Source organism: Clupea harengus, chromosome 26 (genome assembly GCF_900700415.2).
Source record: "Clupea harengus chromosome 26, Ch_v2.0.2, whole genome shotgun sequence".
Taxonomy (NCBI): Eukaryota; Metazoa; Chordata; class Actinopteri; order Clupeiformes; family Clupeidae; genus Clupea; species Clupea harengus.
This window is the reverse complement of record NC_045177.1, coordinates 6,402,402-6,420,251: the sequence shown is the minus strand read 5'-3', so window position 1 is coordinate 6,420,251 and position 17,850 is coordinate 6,402,402. Positions and strand designations below refer to the sequence as shown.

Below are 17,850 nucleotides of genomic sequence, written 5' to 3'. Positions count from 1 at the left end.
ACAGTCGTGCCCCCCCCCCCCACACACACACACACCCATAACCACCCTGCTTTCTCCTTCCATCTGCGTTTGAAGTCCATTCCTTCTCGGGGGTGACCATTTCAGGGTGGCCACTACATTACATGTTGCCGAAAGGGACCCTCTTGCGAAATGGAGTTGTGTTTCCGTTGATTTGTCTTCCCTCCCACCCTCCCTCCATCCCTCCCTCCATTGGGCTTGTCCAGTTCTATGGACATCACCATCACTTAGAGTCTCCTTTGACCTCCTGCTCCTCCTTGCAGACACAGTCTCACACACACACACACACACACACACACACAGACACACTTTCCTCTAATGCAACAGTCTTACACACACACACACACACACACACACACACACACGCGCACGCACGCACGCACGCACGCACAGACACACTTTGCTCTAATGTAACAGTGCATTTCCTGCATTCTGATAAGAGGCGCAAAAGAAAAAACAAAAGCAGAAGGCAACAGCAATTTGACAGGAATAAATAAAACTGCTTTGTTGTTCCTGCATGGGTCTGGAAAACTCTCTGCTCCCCCCAGACCAACCGGGGCGTGACCAGTGAGTCTTCTGCATCAACAGGCACCCAGTCCAAGCTTCACCCTAGAAGTCTGAAGTAACCCCTAATAATGCAGACTTCTATCTTCAGTCTTGTAGAGTATATGACATGATACATTCAGACAGTGTCCTGGGCTAAACGGGTGGATGGGTTTGACAATAGGATTGTTTTTTTTTGTCACTCCAAATATACGTCCCCTTCCTGAGGGGAACAAGCCGAATTATTATACATTGTTCATTGATCTTTTCTTTAAAGAATTGTTTTAACTCAATAGAATGATTTCTTGATTTCTAAATACCTTGATGCCAACTTTGTCTGATAAGTATTGAGTGTATAAAGCCTTAGAAGTGTACACTGTGTTTCACACTAAAGCCTTAGAAGTGTACACTGTGTTTCACACTAAAGCCTTAGAAGTGTACACTGTGTTTCACACTAAAGCCTTAGAAGTGTACACTGAGTTTAGGGCAGAAATGGATGCAAGATTGTGTCTGACCGCTGACACTCACTGTCTACGCCACCAGGTTTTCTTCCAAAAAAAGTAAAAACAACAAAACAAGCATTTTACAGCAAGCAAAACATCACCTCTGGCATAGAGTCGACTACTTCTGCTCAAACACGCGTGGGAACACGTTCCCTTGTCTTCCTTCAGACAATATTGTGTGATTATGATGGGTTTGTTTTTTTAACGGACCAAAGTCTTTTTATACACCAAAGCTGCAATGAGTCCTCCCGTGCAATTGGTGGTGCTGGTGAGCGGTCCAGCTCACCGACACTTAGAGCGCATGGCCTCCTGGGTCTTCTGGTGTCTCCTCTTGTTGTACCTCTTGACGTAGTTGTTGCTCCGCAGCAGTCCGTCCCCAGGCTTGAGTTTGCCCCCAACGACGGCCAGGAGGTCACCTGGCAGGTGGCGCCGCCGGTGGTAGATCTGCCCCATGACGATGTACCTGCTCCCTGCCAAGAGGCATGCCACAACACAACTGCATTTACATGAACTGAATTTACAAACATGCCACAACACAACTGCATTTACATGAACTGAATTTACAAACATGCCACAACACAACTGAATTTACATGAACTGAATTTACAAACATGCCACAACACAACTGAATTTAGCCCCCAGGTCTCCTCTCAGCATCTACCACTGCAGCTAACGTTCTGTGTGGTAACTGTAAAGTGTATCAGTGTATCAGTGTGTTGTTTTGAGGAGGAAGTTGTTATATTCTATATGAAGCCACCTGATGTGACATTGTAGGCTACAAAATCGAGCCCCGACTTTCATTTCACTTTATATAACAACAATGTTATTTGTACTGATGTATCCATTTATCTATCATTGATGAAAATCTGTCCTAACCTTATGTTGGACAGTTGGCTAAACTGTCTAATGTCGTATTAGGCCTGATGAACTGAACTTGAACAAATCATTTATGGAGAGGTCTCTCAGTCCAAAATGTCCACTAAAAATATTGCTTAAGTGTGGTACCTTTTTATCTAGTACCATCTTTAAATCAACAGTGACATGTTACTAGTCTCCTATACTTAAACTGAAAAATAATGATTGCAGCCAGACCAAGCTTTAATTTCGAATGGTTTTGGACTGGAAGGATCTTGGCAGTAATGGCCTCGTGGAAACTTACCCAGTTTGAAGTCTGGACAGGGTTTGGAGCACTTGAAGGTGTCCAGAGCTAGGATGCGTACTTTGAAGAAGTAGCTGTCGGGAGTGACGTACAGCCGGCTCATCTTGTAGAAGCCATCGCTGTTCACCAGCAGCGTGATGAGCCGTATGCCTCGCCGAAGGATCTCGATGTCGTGCACAATGCCATTGATGGCTGTAGTGAGAAGAGAAACCGAAATAAACTGAGTTGCGTGTGTACATGAAGATTTCTAGTCCTGTTTGTGAAGATTCATTTACAATGATATAGCCTGTGTGTACTTCAAATTCCACATGTCTGTAGTTATGTCAGAAAAAAGAAAAAGAGAAAAGCTAAATAATTCTAACTTAATTAGGCTACAGTTTAATCATCAAGACCTTGGGCCAGAAATATGAGTTTATTAACGCAACCTATCTGCTATCTAATCACAGCCACAATGTGGGCCTGAAGCTTCAAACGCTGGTCCTGGACCCCTGCTTGTGGCTTAGGTGTTGTTTCCAATCAGATGTATTAAATTACAATTACAAATGAGTCAGTTGGGCTGAGACTGTTTTTTTAACATACTGATAGCTTTTTGACTGATAAAGAATGGAATTTCTGTAAGAAAAAAAATAATAAAGACACCCATGATAACAATAAATAGGATGCAATGGATTGCTTTCAAGGCTTACCGAACTCGCTGTAACAATAATGTTCCCTCTCATCCCGTTCCTTTCTGCATTCACTCAAGCAGACGGCATCTTGACTGAAGTCTGACTCTAGGGGAATGGAAAGAAAGAGACGGTGTCCATGCGTGCCATTGTGAGAGCCAGAGAATCATTCCTATGTCGTTGCGAGGCCAAAGCTGTCAATGCGGTGTCATTATAAAAACCAAGGCGTTGCATTCCAGGCTTGTTGGACCCACAGGGGACCTTTTTGATATCTGCTCCAAATTCCAGTTAATTACTATATCACAACCCATCTTACTTAGGCATATTTAGAATTTTTTTCCCCCCTTGATAGCCTAATCTCATGGCTTGTGAAGCTCACAAAGGGCGCATTCAAGCAAACGCAGCTAACCAGCAATTTGCGGCTTTGGGACCATTTAGAATAACCATCTACTTTCTGCAATCTTTTTAGCCATGATTGCCTTTCAAATCGTTTTGTGATGAGTTAAAATGCGCAAGGGCGCACTGAAGCGTGTGGCTCACCTCTTTTAAGGATGTCGAAGTGGTACAGCAAACTGGATGAGCGACGGTTGTACAGCACAAAGGGTCGAGTGTTGTTTATATTGCCCCCAGTCGTAAGACTGGACTTCCCGGGACGGTTCTCCTCAGGGTCAAGACGCCGGTTAGGGGGGTCTCGGTCTTTCCGTGTGTTGGAAGTCGGTTGCATGTTACGAGATCTTGAGTTGTGGTTGTTGTCAATGTCACCTGGTGGGGGGTGGTTGGAATGAGGTTCACTCTCCGGTACATTTTTGTGCGTACGGTTCACTGTAACAGGTGCGATTTTGGAGTGCAGAATAGGAACATGACCGCGTCCATCCCCTCGGTTCTTCTCACTGTTATGCTCAACTGGTAACCGGTCCGTTTTAGAAACCTTCTTGTTTTTACCATTGGACCCCAGACGAGGTATAGGCACCAGGTCCGGGTGCTTTGGCCACACCCCAGCAGGTAATTGATGAAGTGTATATTTAGGGTCCCCGGTTTTCTTGGTTTGTCCCAGCAACTCGTTGATGGGTAATGCGAGGTCTTTCCCGCCGACTCTGCTGTCGTTCTGCGGAGGTTCGGACTGTCCGCCATGCCCTGTCTTCTCAGGCGCCGTCCCAATTAAAGAGAATAATTCTGCGGGTGTGATGCAGACATAGCCGATTAGTTCACACCTGTCATAGTTATGACTTCTGTCTTTTTTACCCTTTCTCGTTGTGTGTGATTTTGTGAATTATGTCTGTTTTTGTCATTTATGTGAATTGCTGCTGCAACACAGACATTTCCCTTTGGGGGAGATACACAAAAGTTGCCTACTTTCGACCTATCTCTATTTATCTACAGCCTTCATCTGACTAACGTGCCAATACAGTCATTAAAAAAATGTTTCTCTCAGAAGTTTTAACCTCTGTGGTAACCTGTTTTTTGTTTCAATAGGCACTGCAAAACCTTAATCAATGTAAAAAAGCACCTAGCCCATCTTCTTGAAAAAGACAACATAGTAACACATGTAACACTGACAAGATACAAAGAAATCACTTCTATTAATTCCCATAGATCAGCCAGGTGCAATAACGAAAAAATATTCACCCGTCTCTGTCAAATATCGAGACGCTGACATTGCATATTAATAGACCTCTTCAAACGGGGAGAAATAAATAAATAATTTCATAGGTTATTACTGAAAATAGATGTTTAACTTGCATAGGTTATTTGTTAGATAGCCTACCATTTACAGTGTGCTCCTCGGCGTCAGAGAAAGCAAAGACGATCAGAAAGAGCAAGAGTAATCCGGTCATTGTGGAAGTATGCCCTTGTTAGAAGTCAACTTGTGTCTGAATGTCGACTGCCTTATATGCCTCCGGGTAATTCCCATGGAAGGAGGCGTGTCGCCTCATAGTAATGTCTTTGATATAGGTACACAGAGAAGTGATCGTAGGGTGGAGAAGAGTTTGAGGTAGGTAACTTCAGAAAAATAATAGCAACAGTAATATATTCTATTACGTGGGAAGTGTGTGGAAACGACTGTCGTAAAATGAGGAAAGGTGCATCCTGTTTTTTGCCTTCGTTTTGTAATTAAATTAGATGTTGTTTCAAATATTAGTCAACTACCAACTGAAAATAATGAAATGGGCTATTAGAAATGCTCCAATTGCATGTTATAAGTTATAACAATGATGTTGACAGTTGTAGATTGGAGTAGTAGATGACTTTTAGGCCATTTCTCTGAAATGGAAACTGCAAAAGCAAAGTGCAAACTAAGCAACAAGTTCAGATAAATGCTGCCCTTTTCATGAAGTCGACTGTTTCATCGTTCGGCCTACATCATAGGGCTGCGGTTAATACTTGGTTTGTCGTAGGTTATATGTCAGAGAACAACCTGATTAAGTGGATTGCTCGGACATTGCATTTCTTTTGAGAAACTGCCCCCTACCGGATAAACAATGGACTAGCAGCCTACAAGTAGTCTAATCATGCCGACCCCACCATGCAGACCACCTCAATTACACTGGTCTGTAGCCCACACTTGCCAACATGTGGACGAAGATGACACAATTGTACAGTTAGGCATCGATTGAACGTCGACTGCTTCCAGAGCCTGACACATCCGTAACACATGATTTTTGCCGGGTGTTTGAAAAAATTAGTAAGCTGAAAACATGAGCATGTGAACAGACAGATTAAGGAAAAGCAGTGTTGACACGAGCAAAAGTTCTGAAAACAAGAATAGTTGCCTAACATAGGGGGTTTATTTTAACAACAGGTGCTAAAGTATACCGTGTGATACACACATAGGCCTAATTGACTGAATACAGCATGCAGTTTTGTGTGTCAATATTAAGGGGATATGCGTATGAGTCATGGTAGTCGTCAGTTATTTGGATTTAAAGATTTAAAACGGATACAATAAACGACCCAGATGGGACTCGAACCCACAATCCCCAGCTCCGGAGGCTGATGCCTTATCCATTAGGCCACTGGGTCATCACGTTCTCGCTACAGAGAAGTACAGTTTAAAAATAGTCGTAGGCACTATCTCGATTTTTTCAGTGTCTGTTCTGGAATTCTTAACAAATCGGACTTAAGTTAATAGGCAGTGAACTGAATGATGGCTCTGAGTATATTTTAAATAGCCTTGAAAGCTGAGGCGCTCTGGCTGTAATCAATCTGAGCAGGGTCGTATTTCATCTCGCGATAGTACAGGACTAGTCCGCGAACAATTTCAAATGAAGCCAATAGGATGGTGCTTGTACTCAAATGGACCAATGACATGTGCGAATAACCAAGAATTTAAAGGGTGGTATCCTCTTTTCACGTCACTTGCTTCATGAAGAACTAGGATTTGGTAAGCGCGCACTCTTCTGCGAAGTTTTAGGGAAGGAAATCGTTATAACTATATATGTCAACGTGGTAGGCTAGTGTATAGGATTCTAGTTCACAAAATGATGCTTAGTATTAGAGTTGTGATATATTTATGATCAAATTGTCAAGACATAAACTTATCCTTACATTCTCACGAGACCACATGATTGGTTGACAAATCTGCCGGAAAGATCACTTTATATAACGTTTTGGAGGGGTTGACACATTGTTACTTTCTATTTGGTTTCAGGAACTAAATTTGTTACTTTTCTCAGATCAGAACACAAAAAATGTCCACTGTAACCGAGAGTCCCGTGCGCATCGGCCAATTCAAAAACAAGGGAAAAGATGCTAATGTAAGTGCTTTTATAGGCTAATCTCTCAACATTGTGTTAGCGGCCACAGCTAGCTAGCTAGCTAACTGCTATTGTTCTCAGCCGTTTTTTTGAATGGTGGTTTTTCAGCACCAGCTACATGTTTCTTTATGTATGATCGCAGGAATTACGGCGAAGAAGAATCGAAGTAAATGTTGAACTTCGAAAAGCTAAGAAGGATGAACAGATCCTTAAAAGGAGAAATGTCAGTAGCTTGCCAGATGAAGCGACTTCACCACTCCAGGAGAAAAACCAAAACGCACAGGTGATTTCTCAAGTTTTACTCTTTTCACATCGATTGTGTATGTTACTTGTTTATGATTATGATTTATCAAACGTTGATCTGACTGAACGGTGAATGATGAGGTTTGAGTAATGGTCGCACCTTCCTCGAAGCCCCCCGTGTCGGATTCAGCAGTGGGAAATAGCGCCTTTTCTGTCAAGTATCGAGCGTTTTGGAAGCTCATTCGTAATACTCTCATGTTGGCGTGTCACTGTACAAGCGAATTGAAGCATGATTAAGTGCGTGTCTGTCTGCGTTCTGACCTTGTCTACTGGTTGAGCTGTGAAACAGCGATTTATCCAACTAATCCTTTTTTGCTGGTTGCAGCCCGCACAACATTGGACCGTGGAGGAGATTGTCATTGGCGTAAATAGCCAAAGCCGTGATCATCAGTTACAGGCCACACAGGCAGCCAGGTAACTCACACGCAGTCCCTAATCCCACTAGACGTGCATTGACTTCTTCAGGACATTCACAGACATGACGATGCTCATGTCAGGCACATGTCACTCCATTAAACAAGCTCTTTGCTGACATGCTATTTTCTCACCTGACAGACTCTGTGGATTACACTGTTACTTATTTTTCGTTAACAGCGTTTGTTTTTAAATCATCACTGTTGAAATTAATGCGTGGCCCCTATCAACAGAAAGCTGCTTTCAAGGGAAAGGCACCCTCCCATCGACAACATTATAGCTGCTGGACTGATCTCCAAATTTGTGGGCTTCCTTGGGTGCCCAGACTGTCCGCCCATCCAGTTTGAGGCGGCCTGGGCCCTGACCAACATAGCCTCTGGGACGTCCGAACAGACCCGAGCTGTGGTCGACAGTGGCGCTATCCCGGCCTTCGTCAGTCTGGTGTCCTCTCCTCATCCTCATGTCAGTGAGCAGGCCATCTGGGCGCTAGGCAATATCGCTGGTGGGTGTCTCTCTCTCTCTCTCTTTTAACTGTAAGAAATACGTGGCCTGGAAAAGTATGTCTGTGTAGCCTATGAGGAATCCTATGCGGAGGTGAATTAATTGGTTCAAGAATTAATTTTGTGACTAGAATGACCTTTTGGTCCTCAGTGTGCAGTAAATACTGGTCATATGTGTTTTGAAAGACAGTCAAGGGTAGCATGCATAGTAGTAGGGTGCTTTGCATACTTCATGTATTCAATGAGTCATATATGAGCTGTCTAGTTTGTCTTGTTTACTTGGTGAACATGTTTTAACCTGCCGGTCCCTCTCCAAAGACTGTTTGGGTGACCCTGATGTGGCTTTTCTTTTTTAGGTGATGGTCCAACCTACAGAGACAAAGTCATCAAGCACGGTGCTATCGATGCTCTCCTCACACTCCTGGCTGTTCCTGACTTGGCGATCTTTTCTGTACGTAGACTATGGAGGTTTTTAAATCGTTATTCTTATTATTGTCTGTTTTTTTGGTGTTTAGATGATTTCAAAATCAGTGATCTTGGAATTCATTATTCAAGTTGAGGACTCAACCCTGGCAAAACTTTCTTTTGTGTTAATCGTCCGGACCCCTATTACAGTCTGGATACCTGAGGAACGTCACCTGGACCCTGTCCAACATGTGCCGCAACAAGAACCCGTCGCCGCCGCTGATGGCCGTGCAGCAGATGCTGCCCACACTGCTGCGCCTCCTGCAACACAGCGACAAGGAGGTGCTGGCCGACGCCTGCTGGGCCGTGTCCTACCTGACCGACGGGCCCAACGAGCGCATCGAGGTGGTGGTGCAGCAGGCAGGCCTGGTGCCCCAGCTCGTGCAACTGCTGGGCTGTGCAGAGATCGCAATCGTGGTGAGTCTTGGCTGCTGACTGTATCTAATATATATATATATAGAATTACTCGACTTACTGAAGTTTTTGGTCGGTCTGAATTCACTGAACTCATATTGAAGAGATTTGTAGATTTTGCCAGGTGAACGTTGACTTAAGCATTAAAACATTGGGAGGGATTCCTTTTGGTTAAGTGCTGTCCCTACTAGCAGACATGTTTAGCATTAGTGAGTAGAGGTCAAGTGTCATTCTGAGCTGCACTTTGTGTACTTCCAGAATATGTGCTTGTTTACACCACTTGCATCTGTTTTTTTTTTTTTTTTTAGCCTAGTTTCCTAGTCATGCAGCGTCCCCCCCCCCCCCCCCGACCCACCACTGAACTGTTTGTTCTCCCTTCCCAGACTCCGGCGCTGAGGACCGTGGGGAACATCGTGACGGGGACGGACGAGCAAACCCAAACCGTGCTCAGCGCAGGCGCCTTGACCATGTTCCCCACCCTCCTGCGTCACCGCAAGAACAACATCCAGAAGGAGGCCGCCTGGACCCTGTCCAACATCACGGCTGGAAAGGACACCCAGATCCAGGAGGTCATCAACGCTGGCCTGGTGCCTCTGATGGTGGAAGCCCTGCAAACGGTAATGGCCGTGTCCCTTTTAAGCTTGGACGGCTTTGCGTTTTGGTTCAGACTTGTATCTTGAAAAGGGGTAGTGAAGCTATTTTACTTTTATGTCATGGCCTGGAGACCTGTAGAAATTAGTTTGGATGCTGCTGAGCTGTAGGTGATAATTTCAATTTAGTTTGAACAGAAATATTGGTTTCCGTTTATTTATTTGTTGTTGATGGAGCACTTCTTTGAACATCAACTGTCAAAATGTCCAATCGTGTCCTCACCATTGATGTGTTGGCCTACGTTTTGGTTTCTCGTCCGCAGGGAGACTACAAAACCCAGAAGGAGGTTGTCTGGGCCATCACCAACTACACCAGTGGCGGAAACATTGAGCAGGTGATCTACCTGGTGCGATGCAACGTGCTGGTGCCTCTGCTCAACCTGCTCTCTGCCAAGGAGAGCAAAACTATCCTGGTCATCCTGGATGCCATTTCCAACATTTTCCTGGTATGTCGGCATCTCTGTTTTCAATTGTCTCCTTTTCTCTCTGTCTTTATTTTGCATACATGGCAAAATGTTTTAAATTTTACCATAACCCAAACGTCTCAACCTTTTTGTAATTTTCAAGCTGTGATCCATTATGTTCAAGTCAAAATTCATGTCTGTGGTTCTTATTTTTCTGCCCCGAGGCGATAGGAAATGACCAAAATGTGGTTTTGTTCTGTGAACAGGCAGCAGAGAAGGTCGCTGAGACGGAGAAATTGTGCGTGATGATCGAGGAATGCGGTGGCCTGGACAAAATAGAGGCCCTGCAGTCTCATGACAATGAGACCGTTTACAAGGCTGCCCTCAACCTGATTGAGAAGTACTTCTCTGATGAGGTGGGCGTGCTCCCTTGAACTGATGTGCAGTTAGCTTCACCGCAGAATACGCTTACGAGGCACTTAGAAATGTATTACTACCGATGGTTATCTTTGTATTAGCATAATGCTATCAGGCGTAGCATTTTTTTTCAGGCAGTGGGCATTACATGGTCCATATAAGGATTCCCATCTTCAGTACTTGATGTGAATGGTTGTGTAGTGATTTTTATTGATTGATTTGGTAGGGTAGAGATTAGTTCGTTTAGTGGCGATACTGAATAATGGCAACTTTGTCTTTCAGGACGAGGAGGACGAGTCTGTTGCACCCGAGACGACTACAGATGGCTATGCCTTCCAGATCCCCGAGAACCAAAGCACTTTCAACTTTTAAAACATCTTCACTCCTATTTTTTCCTTGTCTGTCTTTGGCTGTATTTTTGTATTTGGGTAACTATCATGCATTTCACTTGTGTACATAAGTACATACGTTCTTTGCTGTTTTACTATAAACCCTGTAAATAAACTTTATTAAAAAAAAATACTGGTTGAAAATGTGTGGGATATTTATGCTTGGACATCTTGTCCAGTAAGCGACGAAATGAAATTCTCATAAAAAGGATTCTAATGACATGACGCGGATGAACACAGGGAGCTTTTCAAACTCCATACAGTGCCTTCAGCCTACATTCAAAAATTCACATCCAGTTTAATACACGGGAGTGAGTCACTTGTAATCCAGATTGAAATAACTGTTCTCTGTGGTATAAACAACATATCACCTTACACTGTTTCATTAACTGGTCAGCTTTGGATGCTAAATATGAAACGTTTTAGTGTGTAAGAAGAGGATGGTAAATTAAATTTCAGTACTTATGATATTGTGTAGGGGGTATGTTTACACATTTAACCATGATTTTAAAGTGCCTCTAGATGGTCTTAAAAGAGGGGTCTTTGTTAAGAAATCATCCTCAAGCTTTATGTCACTACTCTTGAGTTTGACTTGGGGAATCAGAAACTAGTAATCAGTTAATTGTGTTGATGTGGATGTGGGAGTTATACAGAGACATGCAGCGTGGGATCCTTTGAGACGACAACAAACATCTATAACGGTAAAACAATTACAAGAAATGTTCAGTTACAAAGTAAGTGGTCTGACAAGGAGCACTCCCATGTAAAGGTGCTTACATTTCAAATGTATTTTTCTTACGTCCCTTTTAAACATGATTGTTCCACGTAATGGTCTCTGGGCCTAATGAGAGAATTCGCGGGAAATGTTAATATCAAGACCCTTCACTGTTAAAGTAACACTATGCAACAATTTGACACTGAGGTATGGTTTTATAGGCAACTAGTTTTGGTACCATCCTCAAATTAATTTTGATATAGTCATGTGAAGGACAGATAAACACCTTTGTCTTTCCCACTAGCCATCCAAGATGCCGTATGTAGTTCTGTCTTCCGGGCTGGAACACCCTGCAAACAAATGGAAGAAAAGCTTTCACAGCATGACATTGCCAGCCATGGTTTTATAGGCAACTAGTTTTGGTACCATCCTCAAATTAATTTTGATAGTATATTGTCATGTGAAGGACAGATAAACACCTGTGTCTTTCCCACTAGTCATCCAGGATATGCCGTATGTAGTTCTTTGTTCCGGGCTGGAACACTCTGCAAAACATGGAAGAAAAGCTTTCACAGCATGACATTGCCAGCTATACTGCTAAAAGACATCAGTTAGTGTATTGGCAAGTTCTATCAGTGTCAGCTGGGTTGTTGGTGGTGTTTGCAAGGTTTGCATGCCTTTTAGGTAGTTAGCTTGCTCGTTTCGGAACAGAACTCCTGATTGCTGCTTTTTATTTACCTATATAGCCTACCCGATGATGTACTTTAAACAAAATATGTGTAGTTCTATCATATAGCCAGGCGAGGTCAGCAGAGAGCCGCGTGGAATACTGAGCCAAGTGGAGTTGCTGGAGCTGCGGAAAGGGGCAGCTCACAACTTTATATCTGCTCCAAACAAGACCGCCACCCCTATGAGCGCCGACCAGTTCTTGCAACCTTCCGAAGATGGAGAGCAGCACGTCTTAGGTCTCGCGTGGACGTGGATACTTTGTTCTTTTTTAGATGTAGAATTGCACGGCCGCCTTTATATTGTTACGCTTCTAGAAGTTAACGTTCACTTTTAAGTATTTTCTATCGTTAGTTTTCTTTCTCTTTTTTTTTTACTGCCTCTGCGGAGTTGCAGCTTGAATGTTAGGGTAATGGTAGTGCTATGCACATCCGGGCCACAATGCCGTGACTCCATTACTCCTCATTCACTGTAAAACTAAGGAGTCGGGGGGAAAGGGTGGTATATTTTATGAAGCTTTATGTTTTGTAAATATTTTTTATAAATTTGCGTCAAGCTGGAACACAAAGGGACATGTCTAATCAAGGGGTGAGGAGAAATGGCCCGGTGAAACTGCGGTTGACAGGTAAGAATTTAAACCTCAAATGTTGCAACCCTTGCGTCGCTGTTTCTAGCGCTAGATAGCCCACCTACAAGACCAGCTAGCTAGCTAACGTTAATGCTTACTCCAGCTAGGTCTTCAATGCAGGTCATTAGACGTGTATTGCACAAATGGTCATTGTCGAGTCTGTTGTTTAGTTAGCAGCATTGTCTGCTTGTGAAAACTAGCTATAATCAAGACTGGCTACTCATGCGCCACGAAATGCATTATGATGATTTGGTCAACGAGTCTTCAGCCAGCCTAACCATAACCTTCGTTTTTAAACTCAAGATTCAGTGGATAACTATCGATAGGTTTAGCTCAATGCCTGCTTAGCAGATCGAGCTAATTAGAGTAATTTAGCCCCTACAATTAACCGATTTAAATGGGTAACGATGGCTACATTTTTGTCTGGGTTAACGTTGCGATCTGTTTGCTCCATTATCCTTTAGACTCGTCTGATTTGTTATGGTGTCGTATTCGATTAGCTTAGTAGTTTGTCCAAAATACACAATTTGAGACCATTTTACCTTTTTACTAGTGTATTTTAACACGTAGGTGTAATAAGTAATTACCTGCTCGGTGTAATTACATGAAAAATCAACTCATAAATGAAGTTTTGTTTGCTGAAATTGCCTAGACAACTTTTTACATGTAACGCATCATTCCGAGCCTCGTTGGAACGTGCCATTCGCTGAAACAATGTTACAGAATTCGGAAACAGTCACTGGAATGTGTTAAGGGAGCTAAATTGCAATATTACTTCAAGGACTATCTGTGCAGTAACGTTGCTACAACCGTTTGACTCAAATGCTTTAAGTGTCATGGAAATAGTCACCAACAACCCAATTGCCTAGATGCTTTTTTTGTTTTGTTGAGATGGAGCAGCAAGCAACATTCTTGACGCATATTTGCCTGAAGAGATCAGTTTTGAATACGACTGTCTCGTAACCCCAGGTTTATTTAAGCCTTTTTATATCTTAGAAAGACACGGCTGGGGAAACGTAAAACCAGAAGCAAAATAAACTGTAAAAAGGCAAATGCCGTGTCACGTTACAGCCGATTAAGAATTTATTTAGAAGTCATCAACTCAGAGGTGCGGTGTAGCATTGCTTTCTTTCCGCTGGCCAACTGTTGCAAAGCGATGACGAGCAGTGCAACCTATCATTCACTTGATGGGAGGGATATTTCAGTGCCATCTGTCTGGATCATTTAAGATCGCCTACTGATTAACCGGTGTTAGGTTTCTAGTGTGTATCGCAGTGTCTAAGTAAACTCTTGTGTGTAAATCGCGGCTTTAAATGCAAGGCGTCTTGTCGGGCGCATAGCTGGTAGCGTTAGCAGTGTAGGAACTGATCCTCCTCCGCCGACCGTGCCTGTCGGGATATTTAGACGTGTCTTACAACCCAAACATATGCACGTTTACACGAAGAAACATTGTTTTGACTGCAGGGAGGAGAGAGATGACAGGCGCGGCGATTCATGTACCTCCAAGATCAGGTCGAGGCAGATTCCCAACACTCGCTGCTCTTCAGGAAGGGCCAAATTAAATATTTAATCTGGTAATATGCTGGCTGGAAAGGAGCACAGATGGGCCGGGGGGTAGCTATTCCCATAGAAAGAACACCACTTTAGAGATCCTGGATTGCATGGGATGCTGTCCTATGATGAACTCATTGTGTAGGCTACGGTCGAAGCACTGACATGAAATTTCAAATAAAGTAATTTCATCCCCACGCAGAACAAAATGGTCATCGATATGCCCGTGACTCAGTGGAAGCTGAGTGTTTACATTCTTGAGGTTTTGCAGAGACCCCTGTGTGTAAGACGATCACATATCCCTCCTCTAGAGAGACCAGTTGGGTGTAAGACAATCACATATCCCTCCTCTAGAGAGACCAGTTGGGTGTTTTGTAGTGTGACGAGCTGTTTCCAGCAAACACTTATAGGCGTTAAACCTGCGTGCCCCTAACCCATTTAATCGATGTTTCAAAACGAGCGTTCACTTGATGCTCTCGGGGCCAAAGAATCATCGCGTTGAATGAAGATCACTGCTCTTGGTTCTTACAAGCATCTCCAGAGACGTATTCCCCCGTAAGGATTCTGTTCTTTCCGTGCTCCTTCGCTAGACACGGCGCAGCTGCTCCCAGAGAGCCGCCTCTGTTAACACGTGCCCTGCGCAGTCAGACCAGCCATAACGCTGGCAGTCGGAGAAGGCCGTGTGTGTGTGTGTGTGTGTGTGTGTGTGTTGTGAGCCCTCGCTGATGGCTGAGGCCCTTTTCTCCCTCACCTCAGTGCAGTTTCTCCCCCAGTCTGGTGCCCCGACTGCTTGTTTTAGCCCCGGCGTAGATGGTTTTGAAACGGGCCTTTGGTGGAATGCTGGGAATGTGAAGCGTGCGAGGGGAGCGGTGAGTCTCCCCAGACTACAGGAACCTCCTTTCTCCCTCCCTCCCTGTCTTTCTTTCTTTCTCTCCCTTTCTCGCTCGCTGACTCTCCCTCTTTCTCTCAAAGGACAAACCTGAAAGGGCATGCTTATATTTATGCGTGCGTGTCTGTTGTAGGCTCACATCCTTGCTTTGTATGTGTGTGTGTGTGCACGTTTGTATAAACATGTCTAGACTTTTGAGGCATGCTTTTTTTTTTTTTTGCGTTTTCTTTGGTGCTGACGTCTTCAAGATTGCAGTGTGCCACGTTTGACAGTCTCTTCATGGTATGGCCCACACCCTCCTCTGTCTGTGGCGTGTGTGTGTGTGTGTGTGTGTGTTTGTGTAGAGCAGGCCAGGCCAGGCTAGGCTGAGAGTGCTTTTCCTTTTCCTCACTCTGTGGTATGGAGTTGTGCACGGGACAGGAGAAGGGCCAGGCAGCACATGGGGGTTACTGGCTGGCATTGGACCATTGTACCCCCACACCGTCTCCGCCAAGCCTCCCTTATCACCCTCCAATCCAGCAGACGCTGCGCACCTCATCCACCAGCCTGTGAAGCCCTATTTAGTGTGCGGGTGTGTGGGGAGGCCTTGAGCACTTCTCCATTTCTCTCCATTTGTTAACTGTCTGTGTGTTCCAGCTCTAACCCTCCTGTATGCCGCCTGCCCATGGAGTTGAAATAGGGCTTTTTTTTTTGTTTTTATAGATGCCTTGGAGCTGTTACACCAGTCTGGGCTTTGCTCTTCTTTCATGTGGATGTACCCTCGCTTGTGTTTAAGTGTGCTACTCTTTCAGGGGGCTCGTAGCTGGGTGGGAGTGGGGTATTGTGAGGTGTTACAGCCCGTGCTTGTTCGCCCCAAAAGTGATCTGCCTGATCATGCCAGGCGGTTTTTTTGGCCCGGATTTCCTCCGGCAGACTGGCTGAATGCAGCACCAGCTCTCTCTCTCTCTCTCTCTCTCTCTCTCTCTCTCTCTCTCTCTCTCTGTCTGTCTGTCTGTCTGTCTGTCTGTCTGTCTGTCTGTCTGTCTGTCTGTCTGTCTGTCTGTCTGTCTGTCTGTCTCTCTCTCTCTCTCTCTCTCTCTCTCTCTCTCTCTCTCTCTCTCTCTCTCTCTCTCCGTGTACTGATTTGGCAAGGCCAGATATTCTGACACCAGCGCTAATGAAATGTTAAGTGTAAATGCTGCCGCTATTATCTGCCCGCCGGGCTGTCCCGAGCCCACATGTCACTAACAGTTTGAGTCCGAGGGGGCAGAAGCATGAGCGGAGGAATTAAATAGGAAAAACGGAGAACGAGTGAAAGATAGAGCGAGAGAGCTGTGAGGTCCAACACCTTGGGGTGTTGGGAATGGCCATTATTTTTGACAGATCTTTATCGATAGGGCAGCGGGCCAAGTCTTATTTCCCCCCCTCCCCCCTCTTAATGCAATGCATGCTCAGGCTGTAAAAACATTTCACGGGGTGTTTGGTTGTGCTTGTTTAAGTCCCAGCACTTTTAAAATCTCCCCCATTTTTTGCTGCTGACATGCGGTCGATGCTTTTTGTGAGTCATTAGTTCTCTACCGTGTGTGTGTGTGTGTGTAGTGTGTAGTGCGCGTGTGTGTGTGTGTGTGTGTGTGTGTGTGTGTAGTGTGCGTGTGTGTAGTGGGCAGCCCAGAAATGTATCGTTGGGATCGTGAGCAGTGATCAAACACATGCTCCTTTTGAAGCTACCAGCCCCAAGGGTCTGTTCAATGTGCTGCCAGAGTCTTCAGTCTTTCTGCTGTGTCTGTCCTATGAGCTTTTTTCTGTTACTCCACCATGTTCTTCTATTCCCTCTGTGTGTGTGTGTGTGTGTGTGTGTGTGTGTGTGTGTGTGTGTGTGTGTGTGTAGGCCTATCAGTGTATTCATTTCTACACACACACACACACCTTATGCAGCTTAGATGCCTGCCGTTTGCGTTTCATTTCCACACACCATCCTGACACGGAGGCCTATCCTTGCGGTTGTTGATGTGTTCGTTTAGCCGTGGCGCTCATCCAAAGTGACTTTCCCTCGGCGAGGGCACCGCTGTGTGTTCTGGGCGCCCGCTCTGCCCGGGGGATGAGTCTGTGACCTTGGCACCGCACCGCTCGCTACAACCACACCGAATATTAGAGAAGAGGTGAAAACACTACGCTGATTCACCTTAATGTTTTCATGTGTGTCTGTGTTTGTTTGGTATGATTTGATTAACTTAGCAAGGTTCAGTTGCGCTTTCTGACAGACAGGGCAGCCGTATGTGTAGACGTAGGCAGCTCACTTGTGTGAGCCACAGGCTCGGAGCGCACTGTACTATTTTGTGCCTGCCTAGCAGCTGATTGCTACCATTTCTCTTTCTAGCGTCTCTCTCTCGCTCTCTCTCTCTCTTTCTCTCTCTTTCTCTCTGTGTGCGCATGCTAGTCACTCTGCTAAAAGTCACCTCCGTGCACCACACCACCCTCCCCCCTAAGAAAAGCACAATCACTGGTGTGGTCTGCCAGGAATCTGCTGATCCCTGTGATAAGACAGGAGGTTCTCATGTCACTCAGCTTTCTCCCTCTCTCTCTCTTCTCCCTCTCCCCCTTTCTCTCTTGCTCTCCCCCTTTCTCTCTCTCCCCCCCCCCCCTCTCTCTCGCTGAGGAAAAGTGCATTTAAGGGAAGTGGGAGAGAGTCGGGATGTCCACGGCTGGACAGAAAATAGCCTCGTCTGTCTCCCCATCCGAGGAGGGACGGACTTCCACAGGATG

At 44.9% G+C, this 17,850-nt stretch overlaps 3 protein-coding genes and 1 non-coding gene across 9 annotated transcripts in view; 2 read left to right on the top strand and 2 right to left on the bottom strand.

Annotated features, from left to right (window-relative positions):
- Positions 1–989: 989 nt before the first annotated feature.
- Positions 990–4,878, bottom strand: LOC105900187. Its single transcript, XM_012827449.3, has 5 exons — positions 4,654–4,878; positions 3,429–4,061; positions 2,910–2,996; positions 2,224–2,415; positions 990–1,534 (listed from the first exon to the last, which is right to left on the bottom strand). The coding sequence occupies exons 1-5, from the start codon at positions 4,721–4,723 to the stop codon at positions 1,347–1,349; spliced, it is 1,170 nt and encodes a 389-aa protein (XP_012682903.2). The 5' UTR covers positions 4,724–4,878; the 3' UTR covers positions 990–1,346.
- A 958-nt stretch (positions 4,879–5,836) lies between these two features.
- On the bottom strand, positions 5,837–5,909 carry trnar-ccg. The gene has a single exon. It is a non-coding gene; the product is annotated as a tRNA-Arg (tRNA).
- Positions 5,910–6,277: 368 nt separating this feature from the next.
- Positions 6,278–10,746, top strand: LOC105900225 (importin subunit alpha-1). The gene is made up of 10 exons (XM_012827484.3): positions 6,278–6,643; positions 6,786–6,926; positions 7,272–7,360; positions 7,594–7,862; positions 8,217–8,311; positions 8,476–8,742; positions 9,123–9,356; positions 9,653–9,835; positions 10,060–10,209; positions 10,493–10,746. The coding sequence occupies exons 1-10, from the start codon at positions 6,578–6,580 to the stop codon at positions 10,580–10,582; spliced, it is 1,584 nt and encodes a 527-aa protein (XP_012682938.2). The 5' UTR covers positions 6,278–6,577; the 3' UTR covers positions 10,583–10,746.
- A 1,405-nt stretch (positions 10,747–12,151) lies between these two features.
- The window catches only part of LOC105900188 (E3 ubiquitin-protein ligase SMURF2), a 62,927-nt gene continuing 57,228 nt past the window's right edge, over positions 12,152–17,850 (top strand). For 2 of the 6 annotated variants that reach the window (XM_031563536.2, XM_031563534.2), the window contains exon 1: positions 12,152–12,665. In XM_031563536.2, the coding sequence (XP_031419396.1) occupies positions 12,614–12,665 (52 nt within the window). In that variant the 5' untranslated portion in view covers positions 12,152–12,613. The remainder of the gene's footprint in view (positions 12,666–17,850) is intronic. The other 4 variants (XM_031563538.2, XM_031563535.2, XM_031563537.2 and 1 more) reach the window with 3 other exon arrangements.

Bases quoted from the DNA above. Each gene is read 5' to 3' on its own strand.
- LOC105900187 (XM_012827449.3), bottom strand. From the start codon at position 4,723: ATGACCGGATTACTCTTGCTCTTTCTGATCGTCTTTGCTTTCTCTGAC. The intron at 2,997-3,428 runs GTGAGCCACACG...CCATTCCCCTAG, and splicing joins CTTCGACATCCTTAAAAGAG to AGTCAGACTTCAGTCAAGAT. The intron at 1,535-2,223 runs GTAAGTTTCCAC...GCCTCTTGGCAG, and splicing joins CTGTCCAGACTTCAAACTGG to GGAGCAGGTACATCGTCATG.
- LOC105900225 (XM_012827484.3), top strand. From the start codon at position 6,578: ATGTCCACTGTAACCGAGAGTCCCGTGCGCATCGGCCAATTCAAAAAC. The intron at 7,361-7,593 runs GTAACTCACACG...CCCTATCAACAG, and splicing joins CAGGCCACACAGGCAGCCAG to AAAGCTGCTTTCAAGGGAAA. The intron at 7,863-8,216 runs GTGGGTGTCTCT...TTTCTTTTTTAG, and splicing joins GGCGCTAGGCAATATCGCTG to GTGATGGTCCAACCTACAGA.